The sequence below is a fragment of the Cibotium barometz genome, chromosome 38 (assembly GCF_041138505.1).
Source record: "Cibotium barometz isolate CiBa-2024 chromosome 38, ASM4113850v1, whole genome shotgun sequence".
NCBI classification, from domain to species: domain Eukaryota; kingdom Viridiplantae; phylum Streptophyta; class Polypodiopsida; order Cyatheales; family Cibotiaceae; genus Cibotium; species Cibotium barometz.
The window spans coordinates 38,988,047-39,004,298 of NC_141083.1; the positions used below are offsets into that span (position 1 = coordinate 38,988,047).

At 46.3% G+C, this 16,252-nt stretch overlaps 1 protein-coding gene across 1 annotated transcript in view; it reads left to right on the top strand.

Annotated features, from left to right (window-relative positions):
* Positions 1 to 15,079, top strand: part of LOC147616684 (uncharacterized) — a 166,703-nt gene extending 151,624 nt beyond the window's left edge. The window contains exon 5 of the mRNA XM_086777765.1: positions 14,340 to 15,079. Within this exon, the coding sequence (XP_086633891.1) occupies positions 14,340 to 14,642 (303 nt within the window). The 3' untranslated portion in view covers positions 14,643 to 15,079. The remainder of the gene's footprint in view (positions 1 to 14,339) is intronic.
* The last annotated feature ends 1,173 nt before the right edge of the window (positions 15,080 to 16,252 follow it).

The window sequence follows — 16,252 nt, forward strand, 5'->3', positions numbered from 1 at the left end:
GGTCCGAGGGTGCGTGCCATCCCTAACCACAACCCAACGCTGTGTGGTCTGCTGTGTCTAAGGAGCAGCTGGAGTCTAGAAGACCTCTGATGGGCAGGACCACGCCGCCTCCTAGCATGGCCCCTCGATCTAGGACAATCTCTAGCATGTGACCCTGTCGACGACAAATCCGACACTGGTCAGGTCTGCCTGCAATCTCCATCTTTTGGCGGAAATGAGATCCATCAGGTCTCTGAAGCATAACATGATCATCAGTAATCGATGGACCAGGAACAAGCACAAGGACCCAGGGTACACCATCGAGAGTGGCAGTCACGGCCACGGAAGCTGAGGTGGGAGAGCTCGGGAGGATTGGTACCTCTAGAACCTGGCCAAAGGATGTCCCTATGGAAGCTAAAAGCTTCCAATAGGACCGAGGAAGAGTAGGGAACCATAGTGAGACCGGGGTAAGGCGCTGATCCTCCACCACTGGATCAAAGCCCACTTGGTACTGAAAGAAGAAAATCTTCCTAGGACCAAGAGAAAAGGGGCTGCTAGCCAAAGCCTGAGAAGTACTTTCTGAAGAATGAAAGTCCACCTGGAAGAAGCCTCGACCAAGTAAACGAGTATCCTGAAAGTGCACAATCAGCTCCGAAGGAAGAGCCACTAGAAGCCATTCACGGGCTTGTGAACGAGAAGGGTGGGAACCATAAACTCTCGCAACAAGGGTAGTCTGGACCTCAAGGTCAATGTCGTGCTGAAGAGAGGTGAGCTCGTCTTGTGAAAAATTGATGATTCTCCTGGCCAATGGGTGTGATGAGAGATTGGCTGCGGCAGAAAAAGCCATAAGACCAATCAAGAAAAGTGGGCGGCCGACTTGAATCCAGATAAAATAGCTATTGGGAAAACGGGAGCAGAGGAAGGGGGGCAAAGGCGGGGAGCAGCTGGAGAAGCAAGGGCAAAGGGGCAGGCGGGGGCAGCAGAGGGGCAGGCGGGGACTGAAGAAGGCAGGGGGTGGGCAGCAAAGGGGGGGCAGGGCAGCAAAAGGGGGGCTGGCGGGGGCAGGTGGGGGGCAGCAGAGGGGATGACGGGGGCAGACGGGGGCAGCTGAAGGGCAGGCGGGGCAGCAAAAGGGGGGCTGGCAGGGGCAGCAAAAGGGGCAGGCGAAGGCAGGCGGTGGGCAGCAGAGGGGCTAGCGGGGGTAGCTGAAGGGCAGGCAGGGACTGAAAATCTAGCGAAGGGCAGAAGTTGGGCAGGCGAAGGGAGGTGCGAAGGCAGCATATGGGCAGGCGAAGGCAGCAGAGGCAGGCGGGAGCAGCAAAGAAACAGGCGGAGGCAACAGAGGGCAGGCGGGGGCAGCAGTGCAGGTTCACGTCACTTCAGCCATATAAGATTCTTGCTCAGCAAGTTGATCTTCTTTTTGGTTTCATTCTATTTCCAACACATGCGCCTGCATTGTGGCATATACATCTAAGGCTGCGTTTTGAACGTGTTATGGTCACTATTAATTTTTGATCTTACCCTTTGGGTTGACCAATGCTTCTGCTTCTTTTCAACAGATGATGTATGATTTATTTCGTCCATATATGGGAAAGTGGATTGTTGTCTTCTTGGATGACATACTAATTTACAATACGTCATTATTGGAAGAGCACATACAACATCCGAGTCATCTTAGAGATACTCATACGAGAGAAGTTATATGCGAAGGAGTCAAAGTGTGATTTCTTTAAGCAGGAACTCTTGTATCTCGGTCACATCATCTCTATTGATGGTGTGAGGATTGATCTAGATAAGGTTTGAAAGGTCTTGGAATGGCCGATTCCACAGACAATTAGGTGGGTGAAATCATTTCTTGGTTTCATTGGCTTTTTCAAGAAGCTCATCAAGGCTTATGCCAAAATTGCTACCCCTTTGACTCAACTTTTAAAGGGGGTGAGAAGCAAGAAGGGAAAAATAAGTCCTCCGGTGGTTTGGAGCGACAAGTTGGATCAGTGTTTTAGAGCACTGAAGGGGCTAGTCACCTCAGTGCCTATGTTGCAAATCTTGGATCCTAATAAACCTTTTGTGGTCAAAATGGATGCCAGTGATTATGCAATAGGTGTTGCCTTGTTCCAGGATGGGAGACCCATAGCCTTTGAAAGCAAGAAGCTTTCAAATGCATAGATGAGGTATCCTACCCAGGAAAAGGAACTTTTGGTTGTTATCCACACAATGAAAATGTGGAGACACTATTTGTATGGGTCTCGATTTGTTGTCTGGACAAATCACTACTCATTGAAGTATATTTGTGATCAACCCAACCTGAAAAGCCAGATGGGTTGACCTCATGCAGGAGTTCGTAAGGGAGCAACTAATCGGGTTGCTAATGCCCTTAGCAGGATCCCCGAGGTCAATGTTATCTCTTTTATTGAGATAACGAGCGACTTCTATGTCTCTCAAAGGGCGTTGCCAACATGATTCTCATTTTGGTTGAATTTGGCAATTGGTCCAAGTCGGTTGTAGCCCACGAGGTTGGAGTGTTTTTGACACTCCGATGAGTGTTGCTGAGAGAAAGATATTGGAAAAGTATTCCATTAGAGGTGGATAACTATTCAGGGATGGCAAGGTTTGTGTACCTAGTGCTCCGGATGTTCACACTTTAATATTGCATCAGTGCCATGACGTACCTAGTGAGGAGCACCTGGGCATACATAGAACCTTGGCCTTGGTTGGTCGGTATTTCCGTCGGCCACGCATGAAATCCTTTATTGAGGATTATGGGCGAAAGTATAGCCCATAGTTATCACGGTACGAAAATACGATACCGTACGGGAATTTTTGGTACGATATGAAATTGTGGGATACCGTACGATAAAATACGGTTTTTTTTAACCCTTACAAACTATGGAGCTTCAAGCTTGAATGTGAGGGAAGGTTTGGTGGGGGGCGGCGGAAGGGGGGGGGGAGGGGGGAGTCCACAGTGCCCGGGAACCAGAACATGGAGATGTCTCGTGATTGGATCTCCCAATTGTCTCCAAAAAAGAGCCTACTTGGGTAATGCAATGCCAAAGGTCTCCCAGTGTAGTGTCTATGACTAAGGGACCATCCTTGCACAGATACGGGTAGTGCATCTAGGGTGATAGGTTTAGAGGCTCCTCTGCAGATCAAAATGGCCCTGTCCAACTCTTCTCCCTCGTACATAACTTGAGGATTTGATTGTCTAGCCTACCTATACCAGGGCGGGGGCGCGCCGGGGGGGGGGGGGGGGGGGGGGGGGGGGGGGCTTATCGTATCATACGATACCGTATGGTACGAATTGGTTCGTACCGGTACGAGAAACAACCATGGTATAGCCAATGCCAACTTAATGGGGATTATTGTATCCTTTGCAAATTCAAAAGAACAAGTGGCGAAGTTCACGATGGACGAGATTACGCCAGACTAGTAGGGGCTATGATTCAATCTGGGTCAATGTTGACCGATTAGTGAAGATGGTTACATTTATGATTTTATCCCTACTAAGCCGTCGGAAAGAGTCACGAGTTGGCTCAGCTCTTCATGGAGCAATTGTATAAACTCTATGAATTGCCGGGTTGAGCATGTCATCTTCGGATGATCCTAAGTGGGATGGTCAGATGGAGAGGACAAACTAGACTATGGAGGATATGCTAAGGCGTATGTCTTTGTAACTATTTGGTCCTCTAGTTCTATTTCACATGATGTCCAGACACTTGGACAAGTTGATGAAAGCATGGGAACAAGGTTCATGAAGTTGGCACAAGAAAAAGCACCAGTTTTGTTCAAAAAGCAGGGAAAAGCAAAAAGTCAAATTGAGTTGATTGCAAGCCAAGGGCACCATTGGAAAGAGGAGACTGAGCTAGATCAAAAAGCTAATATCCGCTTTTCCAAAAAGCAGCTCCAAGGCCAAAAAGCAAGACCTTGAAGCTAGAAAAGAAATAATTCAAGAACTTTGGCAAAAGATGAGCAATATTTTTATTATTATTAAAATATTAAAGCAAAAAGAGCAAAGCAAAGCATAAAGTAATGCTTTTGGCAAAAAGCAAGGTCCTCCTCAAGCATAAAAGAAGCTAGAGCTCTCTTGTTTGGGTATCAAGTACATAAAGTTTGTGGAGATCATCATCTTGATCATCTTCTACCTTGCCACTAGCTTCACCTCCTTGCACCGCCGCAAGATAGCCCTTTTGTGCCACTGTTTAGTTGTTGCCACCGTGCACTTGCGTTGGCTGCGCCACCTCCGTCGGCCGCCGCCGCTGTCGCCTCTCCGTCCAACTTCTCCGCCCCGCCACCACCTCTTTGTGCCACTACCACCGCTTTTGATCATTGCCACCGCTGCCTATGCAGCGACGCTACCGTCACCCATAGCCACCAGTGTTGCCAGCATTTTCCTCCCGATCCACAACAGGGAGATTGGCAGTCAAGCCCTCATATCTGCCACCTTGGTGTTTGCTTTTTCGAGAAGCTTCTTGAGGATCTTCCTACAGACTGGGTATAGTTGTCTCCGTACGACGTACGACAACATATCGTACGGAATACCGTACGGTACGGACTCGTACGGATTTTCAAGAAATTTTTTTTCCCAAAAAAAAATTATTATTTTTGGGAGTAATGGTCTTGTTTTTGCTTGTCTATGGCTGTTTGAGCTTTCCTTTGTACTATGATGCTTCCCTTCTTTTTAAAATACTCCTTATCTTGAAATTTGAAATACCTAAGTTTGTAAGTAATTTTTTAAAACACACGATGAGGTTCTGGTAGTTCTTCCTCCGCTCTTGCAAATGAGGATGCTCCGATTGCCTTGTCACAGGAGCTTAGAGAGCCCGAGTTTGATGACGAGGGTAGCATCCTTAGCGAGGGTGACTTTTGCAAGCGCTCCGATAGGCCCTCTTTTGGTGGAGATGATCCTAGCGAGAGCTCTGATTTTGATAGTGATCACTTCTCCATCTAGATTCTAGCCCCAATCCTCTAGCCTCCCTTTTTTGTGCACCACTTTTTGTACTTACTACTATGGCTACATGCGCATAGAGCGCCTCGCATTGTATGAATTAGGCTTTAGCCTAACATCTATGTATGTTTTAAACTTGGTTTTAATGGAATTTTGGTTTGAGTCATCATCATGTGACAACTTGTCTTCTCTTTGAAATTGAAAATACTAAAGTTTGTAAGTATTTTCTTTAAAGACCGTACGATAAGAAATTTTTTAATATCATACCGTATTTTTCCGTACGGTATCGTACCTGACAACTATGAGATTGGGTATTGAGTTTTCTTGGATTTGGACTTGGAGTTGGATCTGGATTTGGACTTGGATCTTATACTTGGATTTGGATCTAGACTTGGATTTTGAATCTGGTACTAGCCTGGTGAGAGATTCTTGTGGGTCGTCCCCGTAGTGTGCTCGACATCAAAGATCTCGGGCCTCGACATAGACATCGACTTGGATATACTACATGGACATATTTGTTTTCTTTTGTATTCATTGTTGTATTGATCCTAGCTATAGCATACTCATTGATTGTTCCTGAATAAATTCCCGAAAGGGAGCGGAGCATGTTCCTCGCTCAGTGTGGTGTACTGTGCAAGATCCCTATTCCCTTCTCTCTCTCCCCTCTCTCTCTATATCTTTATCTCTTGGACACGTGGTAGAATCTGTCACGGCATGCTCTTCTCTCCCCATCTTCTCATTGCGGTTTGCATCAGGATGTTTATAATTGTACTACCGAAGATTCCTCAAGATACAAGCTTCATGGACATTATTGACATTCATGCAATGAAAACACTTTGACAAACGTGAATTGTCGAAGTTGGAGTTGAATCCACATCTTTTGTTGCCAAGAACCACACTCCCCAATCCTCTGTGTAACACAAGCAGCTATGCCTCACTAGCATCCATACACAAGCATGTGTGTGCTATGCCGAGCTAGACGAAACCTTTATGGTTACCCCATTGCCGCCCAACTCAGCCACGACAGCGCCACCATAGCACAGCCCAATTCCTACACCGTTGCGTTCCTCATCATCTCCTGGGTCTCCTGAGCCGAATATCATGGAAAGCTACTTTTATTGGCCTTGTATGAGAAAGAACATTGAGTTGTATGTTTGAGAATGTTTGGTTTTGTCAAAAGATCAAGTTTTGATCGACAAAAGCTAGCGACATTATTGCACCAAATGAATGTTATATGGGAGAGTATTGCTATGGATTTACCTTTGGATTACCAAAGTCAAGAAATGGAAATGATGGTATATGGACCTTTTTCAGGATACCAAGAAGATCGATCATGCATGTCGTCGATTAGACCTTTCAGATCATTAGAGGACACATTATGTCTTCCATGATAGTTTATTGAAACCATGTACAGGTCACCCCCAAAGGAGCCTGTTTTGAAGGATCCACCAGGGGTGGAAGAGCCAGAATAGATTGTGTTTCATTCTATGAGAAAAAGAGGAAAGACAGTGGTCAAAAAGTTCCTCTTGGAATTTGAGAGTTTTTTTCCTGGGGAAAAGATCCTTCTATTAGTTAATGAAAAACGGCCGCAAAAGGGCTAAATACAACCACGAAGGGCTAAATACAAACTCGCCTCATGTACAGGGTGGGGATCAAATAATCAAGAGGGGAAAGAGACACTTCTACTCTGGCTGGCCGCTCTATGAGGATAAGGCTATCTCATACAGGGGGAGGAGGGGGAACAACCACACAGGTGGTATGTAATGCCAAGTGGGGTGGAATTCGAGAGTTATTCGCTATTCGATGCGAAATGGATGCTAGAGAAGTACTTCAAGGACTATCCAGATACTACGAGCTTATGAGGAAGTGGTTGGTCCATATGTATTTGAAGTATAGATATAGACGTCTTGCGATGAAGACAGATCCAAGAGGGAGGGATTGTACCTCTAGTCCTTTTCATTTTATATATATTGGACTGAAATTGATCATTATTTTGCTTATATAATGGTTACTTGGACATGCTGTAGTTTGGGTGGCAATGATGCCAGATGGCCCAAGGAGGAAGATTTGTATATGGGAGGCAACGATGCCAGATGACCCATTGGACGGCAACGATGCCAGATATCTTGGACTTCACAGTCGGGCGGTCATTGCGACCAGATGGCCTAGATGACTGTATTGGATTTCACAGTTGGGCAGTCATTGCGATCAGATGGCCCAGATGACTGTATTGGATTTCACAGTCGGGCGGTCATTGCGAGCAGATGGCCCAAATGATTGTATTGGATTTCCAGTCGGGCAGTCATTGCGATTAGATGGCCCAGATGACTGTATTGGATTTCACAATCGGGCAGTCATTGCAACCAGATGGTCCAGATGACTATATTGGATTTCATAGTTGGGCGGTCAATGCGACCTGATGACTCAGATGACTATTAATGAATACTTGGGCAGTCCTAGTGACCAAATGGCTTTGAGCGATAGTCTGGATGGTTTCCCTCTAGATAGCTCAGCACAGTTTCTGATGAAACCAAACAGGACAATCCATGAACAGGAGGATCATTACTTATACACTGCATACTGATGTATGTTTGAATTTCTTTGACTTTTTGTGTTGTTTTTGATGTGTGGACAATGCTTGGATTTATGGCATGTGATAGTCCACTGGGCTCTAGACTACGTGGCCAATACTTGGAATGCCCAGTAGACACGAATGATGCATACTTGTTTGTTGACTAGCTTCGGTCTAGTTTTTACAGGAGGTAAGCATGCATTTATTTTATCTAACACGTGTGATAGGCCATGAAGATGTATCATCAAGAACAAAGACATTGGTCAAAGATAAGGCATAGAGATGTTGCCATCTGAGCAGATGACACCACAGATACGAGAAAGACCAAATGCACAAGCTCACCCGAAAGGGCTAGTATTCGGAAATACTTGAAACATATGGATGTACTTGATGTACTTGGAACACATGGAATACATGGAACATATGAATATGCTTGGAACACTTGTAGTCCGTAGTTGAGGACAAATGCGATATAAGAGGGAGAGAATGTAACTGTTTGGCGCTCCTAGTTCTATTTCACATGATGGAATGGAACACATGCTCGGACACTTGGACAGTTTGATGAAAGCATGGGGACAGGATTCATGAAATTGGCACAAGAAAAAGAACCAATTTTGGTCAAAAAGCAAGGAAAAGCAGAAAGTCAAACTTAGTTGACGGCAAGCCAAGGGCACCATTGGAAAGAGGAGACTGAGCTGGATCAAAAAGCTAAAATCCGCTTTTCCAAAAAGCAGCTCCAGGGCCAAAAAGCAAGACCCTGAAGCTAGAAAAGTAATAATTCAAGAACTTTGGCAAAAGATGAGAAATATTTTATTATTATTAAAATATTAAAGCAAAAAGAGAAAAGCAAAGCATAAAGTATTTCTTTTGGCAAAAAGCAAGGCCCTTCCCAAGTATAAAAGAAGCTAGAGTCCTCTTATTTGCATATCAAGTGCATAAAGTTTGTGGAGATCATCATCTTGATCATCTTCTACCTCACCACGGGCTTCACCTCCTTGCGCTGCCGCCGGACGGCCCTTCTGTGCCACTGTTCAGTTGCCACCTGCGTTGGTTGCGCCAGCTCAGCCCAACTCTGCTCGCCGCCTCTTTGCCGCCCCACCGCCACCCAGCCCCGCTACTGCTGCTTCTGATCACCACTGCCACCGCTGTCGCCCATAGCCACTAGCGTTGCCAATGTTTTCCTCCCGATCCATAGTAGGGGGGTTGGCAGTTGGGTCCTCATATCTGCGACTTTGGCGTTTGCTTTTTCAAGAAGCTTCTTGAGGATTGGGTATCGAGTTTTCTTGGATTTGGACTTGGACTTGGACTTGGATCTGAACTTGGATTTGGATCTAGACTTCGATTTGGATTTTGGATCTGGTACTAGCCCGGTGAGAGATTCTTGTGGGTCATCCCCGTGGTGTCCTTAGCATCAGAGATCTCGTGCCTCGACATTGACATCGACTTGGATATACTACATTAGCATATTTGTTTCCTTTTGTATTCATTGTTGTATTGGTCCTGGCCAATGTGCCCATGGATTGTTCCTGAATAAATTCTTGAAATGGGGTGGGGCCTGTTTCCCGCTTAGTGTGGTGTACTATGCAAGATCCCTATTCCCTTCTCTCTCTCCACTCTCTCCCTATATCTTTATCTCTTGGACACGTGGTAGAATCTGTCACGGCACGCCCCGCTGGGCTTACAATCTTCAAGAGGCAGTTTGAGTGGGAAAGGTATCTTCCACAGATTGAGTTTTCTCATAACAGTAGTAAGCATGTGCCTATTTGTTTTAGTCCATTTATGCTTATGTATAGTTATCAGCCGAAGTCACCATTGCCATAGGATTACGGAGACATGGAGATCCTCCACCCTGTGGATCCAGAGGAGATAGGGGCTAGTCGGGCATCAGAGGACACTGGACCAGACAGAGGACATTATGGGGACCACTTACTAGAGTTGGGAGCCAGGCATCGTCTCGTTATTTATAACGGGATGCTACAGTGGCCGGGATCAGGAGGGTTGACATGCTTCCCACATGGGGGTCATACACGGACCGGAGGCACGGTGGTAGACTACATTATGGGGTCTTTGGAGGCATCACAGCTTGTCACCTCATTCTCCATTCCACCTCGTCCTATTGGGGCAGATCATACATACTTGGCATTTTCACTAGCCGGATCACCAGTATCACCAGCCCCCCACATACCGACGCCACACACTACCATCTACTTCACACATGACATGGCAGACATATACACTGGCAGAGTAGAGGATGGGCTCCTACTCATGGATCCCCTGGCATCTATGGATACCATTACAGCCCAGCTCGCATCACTCCTACACACGGCTGCATTACAGAGCTTCCCACATCGTGTACACTCAGGAGAGCCTGCGAGACCTGGGACTATGCCCCAGAACAGATGGTATGATGACGAGTGCAGAGCCCTATACTCACGACTCCGCATACAGAGAGCTTTGGGAGCCATCACAGAGCAGGAGTCGAGGAGAGAGATGAGGAGACTTACTCGCCGCAAAAGGCGGGCCTTCGCAGAGATGCAGGAGCTAGAGATCTTTCATTTCTTCATGAGTAGAGATAGCCCTGTCTCATGGCGGCACTTTAGAGAGCCCCGGACCCCGACACCTATTGCAGACCCACAGACATGGCACACATATGCAGAGGGTCTATACCATGCCCCACAGCAGCCACCTATACCTCAGCCACAGGAGCCTCGACCTACCACAGCTAGCTTCTTTACCCACTCGATGGTACAGGAAGCTATCCGCCGCCTACAGCATGGACGGGCCGCCGACCATATGGGCCTGCAGGGTGAGCATCTCATATATGCAGTAGATTCTTTAGCTCCTTTTCTTGCACACCTGTTTAACAGGGCACTAGCAGAGGGTTTGCCTGCGGAGTGGACGATGCACACCATTGTGCCGATTCACAAAACAGGGGATATGCTCGATCCGAGCAACTACAGGACGGTTATGGTTGGCCACGTGCTGGCCAAACTCTATGGTGCAGTGCTGGAGCAGGAGCTTAGCTTATATGCTGAGCGAGCAGGTTTACGCTCATCAGGGCAGGCAGGCTTCAGGAGAGCTTTCTCTACCACTGACCATGTATTCACTTTGAGATGTATGATTGATCAGGCCAGAGTGAGGAAGAGAAAGCTCTATTGCTGCTTTGTGGATTTCCGCAAGGCATTTGACACAGTACCACGAGAGAGGCTCTTTCAGCGCCTGCAGTCTCTTGGCATACCAGCAGATATGACATGGGGCATCTATGCATTATATGAGCAGGTTTTTGGGCGAGTCAGATGTCCAGGAGGTATGTCCGAGACTATTGCTAGCACCATTGGTGTGAAGCAAGGATGCCCACTTTCCCCCACGCTATTTGGGTTATACATTGATGAGGTGGCTGACTTCATTACACGGGGAGGCGGAGATGGAGTTGATTTAGCAGGTACCTCAGTACATATTATGCTCTATGCTGATGATATTGTATTAGTGTCTGAGTCCCCAGGTGGTCTACAGCAGCATCTACATGCACTCCATGATTTCTGCACACAGAGGGGTCTTACTGTGAACCTTGGGAAAACCAAGGTTATGGTCATTCATACATCGAGACAGGGCAGGAGTCAGCTGACATTCACTCTCGCCGGATGCCAGGTGGAGGTGGTGACATCATACGTGTACCTAGGGGTTACCTTCTCTGCAGCAGCCACACGCTTTACCATGGGTTCAGCAGCCAGAGCTAGATTGACACGGGGATATGCAGCATTGGCTATGCTAGAGAGACAGTGCCACCAGGCGCATTTTCAGGAGCCCCGGACGAAGGGGTGGCTATTTGACACATTAGTCACACCGGCATTGATGTATGGAGCAGCAGTATGGGCGCCAGGCCTTGCTACCCATTGGTGGACACAGATAGAGAGACCACAGGCCCTCATGATGGCACGCATGATACGCAGCAAACCGTCAGTACCTCATGACATTATCCGAGCAGAGTTTGCTACGCCTCCTATGATGGTAGAGGCCATATTTCAGACTATATGCCTGCTAGACAGATTCAGAGAGATGCCACAGGACAGATTATCATACAGAGCTTTTCAGGCATCTAGACAGTTGGCTGAGGCAGGAGACAGAGGATCATGGTATGCACAGGTCACACATTGGTTCTCACAGCATGGCCTAGACATGGATCATCTACCACCATTCCAGTATGACAGGGATGCACCACATATCCGTCTCTCTCATAGTGAGAGGAACAGAGTATTGAGACAGGATCTATGGCAGCTCTATACACGAGAGACATGGATATCGCCTACACAGCCTCTTCCACCGAAGATGCTATACTACAGAGATCACTTCATGAGTATCACTGATGATGGATTTATAGAGAGGCCTAGATACATGGAGGGCTTTTTACCACACGGCTCCCGAGTGGCTATTGGTCAGCTCAGAGTTTCATCACACCGATTGGAGATTGAGACTGGCAGAGCAGCACGGATCCCCCGAGAGGAGAGGGTATGCAGATTGTGCAGAGAGGAGGTGGAGAGTGAGGAGCATTATGTATGCAGATGCAGAGCATATACAGCCATCAGAGAGAGATATCCCATTTTATTCAGAGAGCCACATTCCCTACGCCAGATCTTTGAGACAGCAGACCAGCGCATACTGGGGAGATACATTCTAGACATACAGCGCCACAGAGAGACATTATTACAGGCTCAGACAGCTCCAGAGGGGGGGCGACAGACACAGATTACTACATTTTTTCAGAGATCCATACCCCTCCCAGCCCCTACACGGCAGGGAATTACTCTCCAGAGAGCAGAGACACTTAGAGCCCGCAGGAGACAGAGGACACCTGGCTTTCGGACACCACGCCTATACCAGAGAGAGATGACAGAGATCAGAGCTCAGTTTCACAGAGAGGGTGCGGAGCGACTGGCTCGCTTCAGAGCACACCCAGGCATGTTCTTCAGGGAGCTGTGGACACCCCCTTCACTGATGTATACCATTTTATACCCCCAGTATGGTACAGGATGGAGCTAGCTAGGTTGCATATCATGATTGTATACTCCATGCATATAGCTTTGCATTCTCCTAGTAATAGAGCTCCATCCCCTGCACACCCAGATTCAGCTTTTTTATTCAGTACTTTTTCATTTTGTTGGGATGACAGAGGATACCCCATACAGGTACTCCGATTTGTCTCATAGGCCGAGTTCGGTCTTTTGGAAGACGTTAATAAAATCTTTCTTTCTTTCTTTCTTTCTCTCTCTCTCAAATGGCCAGTGTTAACGGCTAGTAGCCGTTTATTTGAAAAAAAATGCCTGAAGATTTAGCTGTTGCAGCCGTCCCCGTCCCCTGCAGACAACGTCCCCCCGTTCCCACAGGGGGGAACGCCCGTCCCCTGGTCACGTCCCCTCCGTCCCGTCCCCCTAGCCGTCCCCAGCCCGGTGTGCAAGTCTCTCTGCTCGGGACGGCGTTCCCATGTCCCACGTGGGCGTCCCTCTGTCCCCCTGTCACTATGGTTTATAGGAGGCCTATATAAGTGACTTGATGAGTGAGTTTGAGGGAGAGCTCCTCAGACCTAGACTCGAGTCCTTGAGACTACTCCGTGCTTACATCCGACCGGTGTGTTCTGGTGGTATGGTACGCTGAGGACTTTGCACGTGGAGCTATGTCTGTGATGCTACTATCCCCCCTGTGCTTGGGGGTGAGCCTGAATGGCTTTGTGGTTGGGCGGTGAGCTAGATGCCCAAGTCTTTGTGTGTTGTTAATTCTTAATCATAGGGTCTACTAGCTTGGGGGCTTTGCAGATTTCCTTTGGGGAACCCTTGAGATGCCAACAGAGGAAACACCATTTAGGAAGGTTCAACAGGAACCCACTAGAGGGCTTCAAGGCTTTTTTTCATTTAATTTATCCTTTATTTGTTTCAATAGCACTATGGGATGCTTTAGGCTTCTATGACAGATTGTCTAAACATTGTACCATAGTTGCAAGAAACTGGTCATTCCGGCCCTTTGCAACCCAGAAATGAAGTTTCCCATTTCTTGTCCTCCTTTTTTTTCCGTTCTCTGTTCTTATTTTCTCAGGAATGTATATATACGTTTGCACCAAGCCGTTTCATTTCTGTTCCATACCCATTCCTGTTTCCTGGCCTGTCCCATTCCCATTCTGTATTACATTCCCATCCCCGTTCCCTGTTCCATGCAACTATGCACTGTACTCTTTTGGTCTCCCTGTTACATTCCAGACGCCGGAGGGCGCGCGGATCCTCACATCGGAGACGGTGCCTACACCGGAGGATTCAGAGCATCATTGCGAGGCATCGGGCTTGTCCGATGAGGCATCTCACTATGGCAGATATCCAGGCCATCCGGCAGAGACCCATGCTAGAGCTCCTAGGATGATCACCACTCCAGCCATATACTGTTGTACTCACTATCACTTTTGTAGTCCCCCATATTCATGTATCCATGTACTCATGTACCCCATTTTCACTAGTAGCATTAGCTTCCCACTCTCCCTAGTTGCTGCTTCCGGATGCTCCCTACTGATGTATTGTAGGGCTAGATACTTACCTTCAGTTCTTTCTTTTCCTTTCCAGACAGTGTATCAGATGTCACATGGTTGTAACTTTGGTCTCATAGGTCACTTTGGCCTTTTGAAGACGTTAATATAACATTTCATTGCATTTCATTTCTCACTTTCTCCGTCTCTTAAAAACAAAAAAGAATACCAAGTGTATGCCTTGTGTCATTTTTATAAATGAAAGAAGTTGGTTCTCTTGCACGTAACCATAAAATACAAAGCTGTAATCAAATGGTATAATACTTTTTTTCCTGTGCGTACAGGTGGTAGCAGCTTGTGTGCGTGATGGAGGGATGTTGATTGTGTACGGAGCTCTATCAAGTAATGATGTCACTTACAGCATTTACGACTTACGGAGGGGAGTGAAGCTTGATTGGTTTTATCTGGGTGACTATGTACCAACTAGGGATAAGATTGACCAAGTCGCTGCCAAAGTTATGCGGCTTCTGGAGCTAAAAGTAATGAGACCATGTATTGGGAAGAAATTCCCTCTTTCTAAGTTCAAAGAGGCTATTGCGGAGTCGGAAAGAGAAGGGAGAGGTGGGAAGGTTCTCTTAGTCACATAGAGTTTTTCTAATAGTGATCTTGAGATGAGCTCCTTTTTTTTGGGATTATTAGCATGCATTATAGAGCCACTAGTCAAGTGGTTTCCTCTCTCTCTCTCTCTCTCTCTCTCTCTCTCTCTCTCTCAACTCACATAATGTATAATGGGAAGTACAATTGCTGGTTTGAGTTCTTCTCAATACATGGAGCTATATGTAAACTATGTAGTTCCAGAAGTCTTTGTACCAAGTATAAACTTGGTGAACGTAAGGGTGATATTTATTTGGGTGTATAAGTTGGCCCAGGTTGTATGCTTGTAGTAGTTCTAGACTGCCTTGAAGATATACTGTGCCAATGTGCCTTGCCCTACCCAATTTGGCTGAGCTTTTGGGCCCTCCATTATCCACACCCATTAACGTTGATGTCTAAATTAGGCTATGATATCAAAGCTTTCAAGTCTTAAGAACGCTCTGCCATACAGGGCTGAATTTTGCAACCTTCCCTCACTTCAAAATTGAAGGGCTAAACAGTACCTTGGCCTTCAAGCAGGAAACCCATTGCTTGAACAAACTTTACTTGGGGTAGCCACCTTCTGAAACCCAATTTTCAAGGGGTTTCTTTTGAAGGTTATAGTGGGCTGTGAAGCCCATTGCAACCTTTGAAGTCACGAATACATATTAATGTCCATGTAGGATCACATTAATGTTACTCTAGAACTTAATATATAAAGCTTAAACATCCAATGTCTTAGCACTCACTGGCGGAGGCTGAAAAGTGTTCCTTTTGGCTTGCCTTTTCAAAGGGGGTGTTTCCTTTTTTCAAAGAGGGGTGGTTCCATGGCTGCATTATGGGGTAAGTTCCAAACTTGTAGTTTATACCACCTAGAGATGATTATTGAAATTGTCAACCTCTTGCCAGATGTGGAGAGGTAGATGCGTAGAGGGTATGGCCATGTGACCATGGAACTTTTAAGGTCTCTAGTCAACAGAAGTGAAATCTTAGTTGCTCGTTCATGAGGCTTTAATTTCAAGAATATTTACTAGATTTGGGCACCTCAGCACCTTGGAATCCGTTCAAGTCGTGCCAATTTTGTTCCAGCGTATGTTGCTTGTACTTCACATCAACAAGTAGGTGACCTGTGACCTGCGCTTGCTGCGGCATGAAGTTTTTGCTTGTATGTGTATGTGCATATGCACGTGAGCATGTATGTATGCCTTTATGCATGTGTAGAGGTGTATGTGTGTGTGAGTGAGTGTGCGTGTGTAATTGTATGCACGCGTATGCGTATGCATGTGTACTTGTGTGGATGTGTTTGTGCGACACTCACATAGACACATATCTGTGTGCGTCTCTTTCACATGCATTCTCTTTTTGTGTCTATCACGTGCACAAACACAACCCTTTCACACACACGTACATCTGCACGCACTCTCTTTTCACACCTGTCTCGCACATACACACATAATCTCTCTCTCTCTCTCTCTATATTTATATATTATATTGTATTATTTATATTTAATTATCATATTTATAATATATTATTATATATTTACTTATATATATGTCTTTAATTTCCTTATTTATAATTATTATATATAACATTATATTATACTATATTAATATAATTCTAATA